Raw genomic sequence first — 12,691 nt, forward strand, 5'->3', positions numbered from 1 at the left:
CAAACTTTTTATAATTGTGGGCTGCAGGCCACAGGTTAAGAACCACAGAGTCCCCCCCCGACACACACACACATTCCTCTATGCCCAACACCCTCCGCCCCCCCAGAGACCCCTTCACAGAGCAGGGCCAGAAGTGGAACATTGGGCCAGGCAGCTGGACCCTGGACCACAGCGCAGGGCTGGGCAGCCGGACCCCATAGTCAGGACCCTGCTGCCGGGGGCTGGGCAGCCGACTGCCGGGACCCCGCCACCCATGGCTGGGCAGCCGACTGCTGGGACCCCACCACCCAGGGCCAGGCAGCCAGATCCTGGGACGCCGCCACCCAGGGCTGGGCAGCTGGCAGCTAGGACCTGGATCCCGCCGTGCCAGGCAAGCAGCTGGACCTCCAGTGCCAGGCCAAGAGCAGAGTGCCCAATGCGGGCCGGCAGCCAGGACCGGAGGCGCAGGGCCAGGAGTGGAGCCCTACCTAAGACCTGTGCTGCAGCACCCCCACAAACTCCTAGTTTCCAGTGCCCCTCACCCCTTCACTGCCCAGAGCCCTGTCCCAACCTGCCCAGAGACCCACTCTCCCGCACCCTGCCCCCATGTGGCACTCACCAGCCCCCTCCTAGCAAGAGCACTCCAGCAGGCTGCCAGACGTGGTCTCCCATTCAGCCAGCCCCGCCCTCTGCCAGCCCAGAGTGGCAAATTTTGAATATTTTTTAGCGCACAGCTGGGCCATAGGTCTACACTACAGCGTGTGTAGTATAGATGTACCCCAAGTCTCAGTGCAAAGACATTTTTGCTTCCATAAGTGAGACATGAACTTCATGCAGGAGGCTGTGAGATATTTTCATCAAAGAACATCTAGTTTGCTGCACCTATTTGGACTCTGCCTGTAGCCTATGTAAATGAACTCATCAACACTCACTACAATAGTCAATTCCACCTGCACCGGGGTTCTGGTGGCCCAGCTCCAAGATTCATGCCATGAGGCGTTCAACTCCATAGTGGAGACAACATCTTGGAGACCTTGGAGGGCAGAGCTGAAATTCTCTGACTTCATCACTAGCAGGGCCGCATCATTGATGTAGCCTTGGTCAGTTAAAACTTCTTGACCAATCTTGATTCTGACATGTGGAGTGGCAAGTCCCAATATCCAGTTGATAGCTTCACAGAATAATGCTGGGAAGAGAATGCATCCCTGCCACATACCTGGGGTCATGTAGAAACATGGAGAAAGCTGTGAACCACTATACACACTCACACCAACACCAGTGTGAAGACTGCACACCAGATTTATCTAAACACCATTCCCCGTCGCCGGTGCCCAAAAAAAAAGGCTAGGAAGCACGGGTCCCCAGCACCAGGCAAGAAGGGCCATGGGTCATCAGACAAGGGATCCACTTTGGGCCACCCAGCCACTCTGGAGCCACGCATTCGTGCCTTCCCCAGTCAGGGCCCTTAGCCCTTGAAAGGTCCACCACCGACTCCTGGGAGTGACATGGGACCTAAACTCCTGACAGCACTGAAACCTTCACAAACTCCCCCAGCACCAAGAGAGCAAAGGCCTCAACTCACACCATCGACGCAGCATGTGCCTCAGGAATCAGCAAAGGCTCCCCATAAGGGCAAGCCAGCTGCTAAGACCTCTCGGGGCCAGTGGAGCACTGCTGATCCCCCAAGACAAAGCAGCGCTCTCCACCCCTGCGCCGCAGATCACCGGAGTCACAGCCCAGATCCTTTGGGGCTTGTCCTCAGTCACTGGCACTGGGATCGTGGTCCCCGCCGTCTCGACACAGATCACCTAGAGGGAGACGCTGGTCTCCGTACTACCAGCACCATTCGCCCTCCCACCGGTCATCTTCTCAGCGCAGGTCCAGGTTGCCTGCCCTGTGGGAGTACTCCCCATTGCATTTCCAGTCCCCTTGACACCAGTCTCCAACAGCAATGGTCAGCAGACAGACTCAGGCTTCAACGGCTCCACCGCAAGGCAATTCTTCTGGCACAGGACAGTTCAGCCCCTCGCCTACACTTCACCAGTACGAATGGGCACCTGAGGCCACGTCAACATCAGCTGTACCGCCCTGGCAACACGGCCAGTGGCCAGTGCAGTGGCCTTATTGGAGCGCATGGGGAGTGCCGGTCATAGTGATGCCCCCTTCACACCTCTCATCGGCAGCTGCCTGAGCAACAGCTGGCAACACTGACGGCACTGGGCTTGGTGCACGAGGCATGCTTGGAGGTCAAGGCAAAGGAGCCTGCACCTATCCCAAGCCTCCCTTCCACCCGGGGGAAGATTCCCCAGGGCCTCCCCCAGCAGTAGTTCTCATCTTTGTCCCCAGACAAGGCAGTTGCGGGACCCTCGAGGACCAGCCTGCCAGACAATTTTAAAGAACACCAGGCCCTTCTTCATCGGGTGACCGAGAACTTGATCCTGGGGGTGGAGGAAATGTATGAGTAAGCGGACACCTTGTTTAATGTCCTGTCAGCCGCTACCCCAGCCTGTGTCACACTACCAGTGCATGACGATGTTCTCAAGATTGCCAAGGCCCCCTGGCAAACTCCCTCATCCATCCCTATCACCTCAAAAAGAGCGGAAAAGAAATACTTTGACCTGGCCAAAGGGTTTGAGTACCTTTACATCCACCCTCCCATGGGCTTGCTGGTGGTCTCTGCAGCCAATGAAAAGGATAAGCAAGGACATACCAGCTCGACACCCAAAATAAAGAGGCCAAAAGATTGGACCTGTTTGGGAGGAAAATTTATTCAACTGGCAGCCTACAATTCCACATGGCAAACCATCAGTCCCTCCTAGGGAGATACAATTTTATCTTATGGGACTCCCTCCATAAGTTCAAGAAGTCCCTCCCGCAGGGCTTGGCCCAGGAATTTGGCAACCTGGTGGAGGAGGGCACCACAGTGGCTCGGTGCTCCCTCCAAATGGCATGGGACACAACAGCTAAGGTGGTCGCAGCAGCTGTGATTATGAAGCGCAGCTCCTGGCTTCAGACCGCAGGCCTCTCCCAAGAGCTGCAGACCTGGATCCAAGACTTTCCATTTGATGGGATCGATCTTTTTTTCAGAGCAAACAGATGCGAGGCTGCATGGGTTGAAGGACACTAGGGCCACCCTTTTCTCATTGGGGATGCATACGCCGCAGTCTGCGAGAAAGTAGTTCTGGCCATCATCACCCGCCACCAAGGCCTTGGCAGTCTCACCTGCACAGCTTGGTCCAGCAAAGCACCCAAGGGGCCAGAAGCATTCGTTTTGAGGGTGCAGTCGAGAGTGATGCCCCAGTCACCTCCCAGGATACACCCTGTTCTTTCATCAACCATCTTCATCCCTACCCTTCATCCTGGTTGCGAGTCACCTCGGACTGTTGTGTGCTGGAGATAGTGTCTTGAGATAGTGTCTCAAGGTTACACCCTGCAAGACCTTGAACTCCGAGTCCACCTCCATTGGCATTGCTTGTGAGTCACCTAGAATGGAATCGATATGAGCAAGCACTCGAAGAAAAAACAGTTACCTACCTTTTTGTAACTACTGTTCTTCAAGATGTGTTGCTCATGTCCATTTCATTACCCGCCCTCCTGCCCCTCTGTCGGAGTTGCTGGCAAGAAGGAATTGAGAGGGCGTAGGGTTGGTGGTGCCTGATATACCAGCGCATGAGCATGGCACGCAAGGGGGCACCACTGCTGACTCTACAGATAATGCTAACGCAAAAATCTATGACGACCGCACACGTGGGCACGTGCATACCTGGAATGGAATGGCCATGACCAAGACATCTCGAAGAACAACAGTTACAGAAAGGTAAGTAACTGTTTTTTCATCCCAGTGTCTGCAGCCATGTGGTTTGCCAGGTCACGTGGCTTTGGACAGTCATCAGCAGGTGCATAGTGTGTCTTTCATAATGTATTTTCCTTCCTTCCAGGACTTGTCCGTCAAAGAGCAGAGTGAGTTGCCTGGTTTTGTGATGGGGATGTTAAAAGGCTGTTTATGGCTGCCAGTCAGGAGTGTGATGCATAGGCAGGAGGCATATTGTTGTACTTTAGGCTGTCCTCTGCTTCATTGGCCAGGGAGTTGATATAAATCTCATGGTCATGTTTTACCCTTTCCCCCAAGGCCCTGCCCCCACTCCACCCCAAGCTCTGTCCTCATTCCACCCTTTTCCCCAAGGCCCCACCCCTGCCTCTTCCTGTACCCACTCTGCCCCCACCCCACCTCTTCCCACCCAGTTCCACCTCCTCTCCCAAGTGTGTCCCTTCCCTGCTCCTCCCCCTTCCTCTTAGCACCTCCTGGAACAGCTGATCGTGGTGGGCAGGAGCCACTGGGAGGGAGGAAGAGGAGTTGATCAACAGGGCCACTGGCAGGCGGGAGGCGCTGGGGGAGAGAAGGGAGCTTGGCTGCCAGTGGGTGCTAAGCACCCGCTAATTTTTTTCCGTGGGTACTCCAAGGCTAGAGCACCCATGGAATCAGCATCTCTGCTTGTCAGTGACACAAAACTAAGCAACTTGTGAGACACTTGAAAAGGATGCAGTGAAACTAGGGAATTAGGCAGCATGATGGAAGACTAAGGGTGGGATTTTAAAATGCCCTGATTTATTCTGTTACCATTTTGCCATTGACTTCACTGGAAGCAGTGTTAGGCCACAATGAACCTTTTAAATATTACACCCTAAATGTAAATTAAACAAGTGCAAGATACTGTAATACACATTGAGTGGTACTCAGACTGGAGTGGAGTGGGTTTCCACATCACTCTGCATCACTTAAAAATGAATTATAAATGGGACAGAAAATAGACATTATAGAAAGATGATGATAGGATGGCCACACCTTTACTATTGTGTTCAGTTTTGCTGAACACAATAAGGCAGAGAAGAGATTGAAAGTATCCACAGTAGGGTACAAGAAACAGCTATGTAAAACCTACTAACCTCCAAACATAGGCAGAGTTTAGGGAGCTCATGGGAGGGCATTGCCCTCCCAAACTGCAAGCCTCAGGCAGGCAGCCTAAGTGTGCAATGTCATGAGTTCAGCAGAGGAGACAGGAGACTGCTAACAGCTTGTGCCCCTGAGGCAGGGAGTCAGAATTTTGTTTATAAACAGAGTTATTAACAGGTGATTGAGATAAGAAAGGGCTGTTAGGATGTTTCCTAAAGCTAAATGATCTGTTCCAAGCTTGGTGAACTGCAAAAAGTAAGTAGCCTAAATAATAGAAAGTAACTAGATTTTTTTCTACAAATGTTTCAGTTGTACTCAAGAGGTAGTAACAAAGTTACTAATACTTTTCTTTGAGAAGATAACTGACTTTTTAGACAAAGGAAATACAGTAGATCTAATGTACCTGGATGTCATTTAATATACTTCCACATGAGAAATTGGAGAAGATGGGGATTAATATGAGAACTGAAATACAAAGGAAATGCAGTAGATCTAATCTACCTGGATGTCAGTAAGGTATTTGATATACTTCCATATGAGAAATTACTAGTTAAATTGGAGAAGATGGGGATTAATATGAGAACTGAAAGGTGGATAAGGAACTGGTTAAAGGGAAGACTACAGTAGGTCATACTGAAAGGTGAATTGTCAGGCTCGAGGGAGATTACTAGTGGAGTTCCTCAGGGATCAGTCTTGGGACCAACTTTATTTAACATTTTTATTACTGACGTTGGCACAAAAAGTGAGAGTGTGCTAATAAAATTTGCAGATGGCATAAAGTTGGGAGGTATTGCCAATACCGAGGAGGACTGGAATATCATACAAGAAGATCTAGATGACCTTGTAAACTTGAGTAATAGAAACGGAATGATATTTAATAGTGCAAAGTGCAAGGTGATGAATTGAGGGACTAACAGCAAGAATTTTGCTATAAGCTGGGGATTTATCAGGTGGAAGTGACAGTGGAGGAGACAGAACTGAGTGTATTGGTTGATTACAGGATGACTATGAGCCGTCAATGTGATGCAACTGTGAAAAAGGCTAATACGGTCCTAGGATGTATCAGGTGAGGTATTTCCAGTAGAGACAGGGAAGTGTTAGTATCATTATACAAGGCACTGATAAGACCTCCTCTGGTGTATTTTGTGCAATTCTGGTCTCCCATGTTTAAGAAAGAGATTAATTCAACGTGGAACAGGTGTAGAGAAGGGCTACTAGGATGATCTGAGAAATGGAAAACCTATCTTATGATTTAAAGAGCTTGGCTTGTTTAGTCTAACCAATATAAGGCTGAGGGGAGATATGATTGCTCTGTATAAATACATCAGAGGGATAAATGCCATCGAGGGAGAGGAGTTATTTAAGTTGAGCATCAATGTGGACCCAGAACAAATACATATAAACTGGCCATCAACAAGTTCAGGCTTGAAATTAGGTGAAAGTTTCTAACCATCAGAGGGGTGAAGTTCTGGAGCAGCCTCCCAAAGGGAGCAGTGGGGGAGTAAAAAAAACTAACTAGCTTCAAGACTGTCAAGGCTGCTTCCCCACTCTGAACTTTAGGGTACAAATGTGGGGGCCTCCATGAAAACTTCTAAGCTTAACTACCAGCTTAGATCTGGTCCGCTGCCACCATTCCCAAGTGGATTCCCTTCCCTGGGAAGCCTTGAGAAACTCTTCACCAATTCCCTGGTGAATACAGATCCAAACTCCTTGGATCTTAAAATAAGGAGAAATTAACCATCCCCCTCCTTCCTCCCACCAACTCCTGGTGGATCAAGATCCAAACCCCTTGGATCTAAAAACAAGGAAAAATCAATCAGGTTCTTAAAAAGAAGGCTTTTAATTAAAGAAAAAAGGTAAAAATCATCTCTGTAAAATCAGTATGGAAAATAACTTTACAGGGTAATCAAACTTAAAGAGCTCAGAGGACCCCCCCTCTAGCCTCAGGTTCAAAGTACAGCAAACAGAGATAAACACTCTAGTAAAAGGTACATTTACAAGTTGAGAAAACAAAGATAAAAACTAACACGCCTTGCCTGGCTGTTTACTTACAAGTTTGAAATATGAGAGACTTGTTTAGAAAGATGTGGAGAACCTGGATTGATATCTGGTCCCTCTCAGTCCCAAGAGCGAACGAACTCCCAAACAAAGAGCACAAACAGCCCCCCCCCCCAGATTTGAAAGTATCTTGTCCCCTTATTGGTCCTTTGGGTCAGATGCCAGCCAGGTTACCTGAGCTTCTTAACCCTTTACAGGGAAAAGGATTTTGGAGTCTCTGGCCACGAGGGATTTTATAGTACTGTACACAGGACAGCTGTTACACCCTTCCCTTTATAGTTATAACAAAGTCTGAGCGTGATAAGTTTATGGAGGGGATGATATGGTAAGACTGCATATGATGGCATGTGGCCCATTGGCGACTGCCTGTAGCAAAAATCCCTAATGGCTGGAGACCGGACACTAGATGGAAAGGGCTCTGAGTTACTACAGAGAATTCTTTCCCAGGTATCTGCCTGGTGGGTCTTGCCCACATTCTCAGGGTCTAACCGGTCATCATATTGGGCTCCAGGCACCAGCCGACCAAGCACGTGCTTGGGGCGGCACCTTGTAAGGGGCGGTCAATCTTCGGGTGGCGGGGCGGCACTCGGGTTTTTGTTTGTTTGTTTGTTTCGGCGGGGCGGAGTTCGGGGGTTGTTTTTGTTTCAGCGGAGCAGCGCTCGGGGGGTTGTTTTTGTTTGGTGGGGCGGTGTTGGGGGGGTTGTTTTTGTTTTGGCGGGGCAGTGCTCCCTTTTTTTTTTTTTTTTTTGCTTGGGGTGGCAAAAAAGTTAGAGCCGGCCCTGCCCCCCCCCCCCCCCCCCAATATAGAAGTCAAACTATACCTATGCCTGCAAATTTGAGCATTACTTATACTGAAAATGCAAAAACTAAGAAGGGACTTAGTTGAGAGACACAACACTACAAAGAATATAGTGAAAATTGATCTAAGTCTCCTCTTTTCTTTGTCCCTCTGTGCAAGAACAATGGAACACTTGATAAAATTGAAAGGCAGTAAATTCCAAGCAAACAAAAGGAAATGCTTCTTTATGGAGCATATACTCAACCTGTGGTATTAATTGCCACAGGTCATCAAGATATATAATTTAGAAGTACTTTCAAAGGTATTGGCTAATTTTATGAGTATTAATATTTGTAGTTATGCAAGTTAAAATAACAGTCCATGCAAATTTACATCTTGTGCTTCAGGGTATAAGATCATAATCAGTGGGGTTCAAATAGAAATTCTGCCCTCTCCCTTGCTCTGCACAGTTGGATAATTGTATGATGGCAGGAATTGCCTTCCATTTCTTCTGAAGCATGAAGGATTGGAACTGCCAGAGGCAGGGTACCGCACTTTATAGATCAATAGTCTGATCCAATATGGTAAATCCTGCATTCCTAAAACCAGGTTTTTATTAATCTGAAAATAAAATAAAATAAGAGACCTTTGAGACAATATTTTCATTTTTATTGTTAAACGTGTGAGAAGATTAACAGCCAGGATGTTTACAATGTTATACGTAAGTTACTTTCTGTATAATATACTTATGTTTAGATAGCAATGTAAGAGTTCTTGAATATATGTACTTACATATAAAACCATAAACATGTCTTCTCACACACAGTCCTGCCTAGTCATAGAGAGACTAATTCTGATTTTACTTTATGCTGGTGAAAAGCACAAGTAACTCCATCGAAGTCAGTAGAGTGACATCAATGTGAACCTGTGTATAAGTGAGATCAGAATCAAACCTGTTTGTTTTCTGCCTTTTTCCCTTTTTCCCCCATTGCATATTAGTGACATTTGTACCACAGGCAATGTGTGAATACATGCTAGGAAAAACTGAAATAAGAATTCTTATTCTGAGGTATATTCCTCCATGTAAATTATGGAAGTTACATGAACTTACGTATGTGAAAATATATCCCCAACATGTTTATTCTTATTAATATATTTGATCTTTCATTTTATCTAAATAAAGGTTTATTGTCTGTCCTTTGCAGGAACACCAGATGCATTTTCCCAACTGCTGACCTGCCCATATTGTGATAGAGGTTACAAACGCTTTACCTCTCTGAAGGAACACATTAAATATCGCCATGAAAAAAATGAGGATAACTTTAGTTGCTCATTATGCAGTTACACATTTGCATATAGAACACAGCTTGAACGCCACATGACATCACATAAATCAGGAAGAGATCAAGTAAGTGGAAGTTTTATTAATTTATATATTGATTATCATACGTGTAACAATATTTATAAACACTTATTTATGCTAGCAATAATTCAGAGCTAAGAGTAACTTCCATACCAGACTGCCTACATGCTAAGGTCCTGATCCTACGGTCTTTGCTTGGGCAAACTTGCTATTAAATTCATACTTTTCTGTAGGTAATCACTGTGGGATTAGGCCCCAAATGAGGTGTCTTTAGCCACTCTATGTTTAATAATTGAATTTCTTGAAGTGTTTTATTGCCTTATAGATAGTGTGTTTTCTTGAATTTTGTACCAATTGGGTATTGATGCCTGAGCCTTGTGACTATACCAGATATTATATCAAATTTTGTACTCAACCAGTGACATTTTTTCTTTCACAAAGTTCATTTTATAATTTTGGATCTTCAAATGCATTTTTCTTGCTTTCTTACTGCAGGAAGAATCACTGTCTTTATGAAATATAGTAGGTTCTTTATGGACATTTGAGTAATGAAAATAATTGTTTGTACATAAATAAAATGATACAATACTAGAAAAATCAACAAAAAGGGCAAAAATTATTCTAAACGGGTTTTTCTGATCCTGAAAGGTGCTGAGATCTCACATGCATGCTGAGATAAATGGGACTAACAGGTTACTCAGCTCCTCTGTTCCTCTTGTGTGACTGACTCTCGGGATTGATTATGATGTTTGATCATAGCTGTTATTATGGCAGGTTGTAAGTAACTTTCCATTTGAACTGCATTAATTCATAGATATTTTTTTTAAAGCCAGAAGGGACCAGTAGGATCCTTTACCCTGACCTTCTGCATAACACAAGCCATAAAATCTCATCCATTCATTTCTGCATCAAGCCCACAACTTCTGTTTGAGCTAGAGTATATTTTTTTAAAATCTATCCACTCTTCATTTAAAGACTAAGTCACAGAAAATTCATCATGTCTCTAGGTAAGTTGTTCCAATGGTTAAACACCATTATTGTTAAAACATTGCACCTTATTTCTGAATTTGTCTAGTTTCAGTTTCTAACCGTTGGATCTCAATTTACCCTTTTTTGCTGGATTTAAGAGCTGTCTGCTATCAGAAATCTCTTCAGAAATCCATGTAGGTACTTGTGGACTATGATCAAGTCACCTCTTAATCTTCTCTTCAATAAGAAGCTCAATATGTGTAGTTTAAATCTATCACTGTACGGCTACATGGCTCTTACTATCATTTTTCAGTTCTCAAATCATAACTATAGCTCTTTTCTGAATGCTTTCCAATTTTTGAAGTGTGGACACCAGAACTGGACACAGTATTCCAGTAATGGTCTCATTAATGCCATATACAAAGATAATATTACCTCTGTACAACTATTTGATATTCCCCTGCTTGCGCCTCCAAGAACCATGTTCATCCACTTAGCCACAGCTTCGCACTGGGAGCGCATGTTCAGTTGGTTATCTACCATTACCCCTAAGTCCTTTTCAGTGTCATTACATTCCTATCTTGTAACTGTGGCCTTTGTTCTTTGTATGACCTTGTTCTTTGTCTGACCTTTCATTTGGCTGAATTAAAACATGTGTTATTAAAATGAGTTCACCTTTAAGCTATCCACGTCAGTCTGTGTAACTGGCTGACATTGATTTTTGTATAGTGTTAATCTTTATCACAATGTTATGCAGTACTAAGTCAAATGCCATGCAGAAATCTAAGTATATTATGTCAATAGTTACCTTTATCAATTAAACTTGTAATATCAAAAAACTATATAAAATTTGTTGACAAGACATATTTTTCATAAAGCCATGTCGATTGGTATTAATTATGCTACTATCCTTTAAATCTTTATACAACTTTAGTCTGGGATCAGTGTCAAGCTAACTGGCCTGTGATTACCCTAGTCATTTGGTTTACCCTTTTCAAATAGGGCACAATTTTCACTTTTTTCCAGTCTTCTAGAACTTCCCCATTGTACCAAGAAATCTAATATTCTCTTTCACTTGCAGCAGGAATAACTGTTTGTCAATCTTATCATACTATTTCTTGTATTCTACTTTCTAGGTAGCTCTTTTGTAATTACTTCGAAGTAATTTATCTTTGGCTCAAGAAACTTGTTAGTTGTTGGTACTAAGATTTTTGACCATTTCTCTAGGCGTCTCTGAACTCATGGTCCTAAGAAATCATTGTGAAGACTTGTAATATTCCAAAAAAGCTATGTTTCAATCCTTTGAATTCACCAACATTTTTTATTCTAGTTCTTTGTTTTTTATTTTGACTTTTCTGTTAACCCATTTGACAGTGCATTGGTAAAGCTTGATGTGGTGTGCTTGAAAGTATCAAAGAGAATTGTTCAAATGAGCCATTCATGAAGTATGGACCTTCACTTGTTAACTCATCTGGAATCCAGTGCAATTTATTACACTGTTACATTGCTATTTGATATGTTGTGCAAACTTCATTTAAAATAAAAACTCAGTAGTAGTCTATCAAGAAGAGGCAAACTTTTCCATTCACGTCAAACAGATCTGTGCTAGCTTTGGACCAAGTTCAATCAGGAATCTTATGTGATTTCAGAGGGCTTTTTACATTCTTTTCCCCACATTTATTGCAGACTTCACATTTTGGGTACTTTTCTTCTATGTCTGAATTAATAGCTGACCAGAGGAGGATGTCTCAGTCTCTGTTCTTACGGTTTTCAATACTCAGAGACAGCATGGATTATTCTTAGCATTTCTGACTTATTTGTGTGATGATATGACCGGTAAAGAATCTCTTTGTAAAGAATTCCATCATATGCAACAATTTCATCTCTGTCCCAGTAAGTTTTATTTTTGGATTTGCCTGAGCATTCTCCATTGGTGATCCATGTAGAATTACAGTCATGCTGTTGTAAGGTTGGATCATTTTGTGTTTCTTGACTCCTGGGGCTACTGTTACAGTTTTGTGAATAAATAAAACTTGTTTCACTCAGAAATGAAAGTAGTTTGTAATGGTTATGTTTTCCAATCATGGAACACATACAATATCCTATGATTTAGGTGCTCTGTCAAGAAAAGCCTGGGTATCACTATGGAGAGATCAATTACCATATCTTCTCCATGCACAGCAATGGTCAAAAAAACAAACAAAATGTTAGGATGTACAGTAGAACCTCAGAGTCATGAACACCAGAGTTGCAAACTGAACGGTTAGCCACACACCTCATTTGGAACCGGAAGTACACAATCAGGCAGCAGCAGCAGAGACCAAAAAAAAAAAAAAAAAAAAAGCAAATACAGTACTGTACTGTGTTAAATGTAAACTACTAGAAAAATAAAGGAAAAGTTTAAAAATAAAGATTTGACGAGTAAGGAAATTGTTTCTGTGCTGGTTTCATTTAAATTAAGATGGTTAAAAGCAGAATTTTTCTTCTGCATAGTAAAGTTTCTAAGCTGCATTAAGTCAGTGTTCAGTTGTAAACTTTTGAAAGAACCATAACGTTTTGTTCAGTGTTACAAACATTTCAGAGTAGGAATAAC

At 43.9% G+C, this 12,691-nt stretch overlaps 1 protein-coding gene across 2 annotated transcripts in view; it reads left to right on the forward strand.

Moving 5' to 3' along the window:
- The window catches only part of ZEB1 (zinc finger E-box binding homeobox 1), a 200,952-nt gene that overhangs the window by 165,464 nt on the left and 22,797 nt on the right, over positions 1 to 12,691 (forward strand). For both annotated transcript variants that reach the window (XM_054020885.1, XM_054020886.1), the window contains exon 5: positions 8,972 to 9,174. In XM_054020885.1, the coding sequence (XP_053876860.1) occupies positions 8,972 to 9,174 (203 nt within the window). The remainder of the gene's footprint in view (positions 1 to 8,971; positions 9,175 to 12,691) is intronic.

Source organism: Malaclemys terrapin, chromosome 2 (genome assembly GCF_027887155.1).
Source record: "Malaclemys terrapin pileata isolate rMalTer1 chromosome 2, rMalTer1.hap1, whole genome shotgun sequence".
In the NCBI taxonomy this organism is placed as follows: domain Eukaryota; kingdom Metazoa; phylum Chordata; order Testudines; family Emydidae; genus Malaclemys; species Malaclemys terrapin.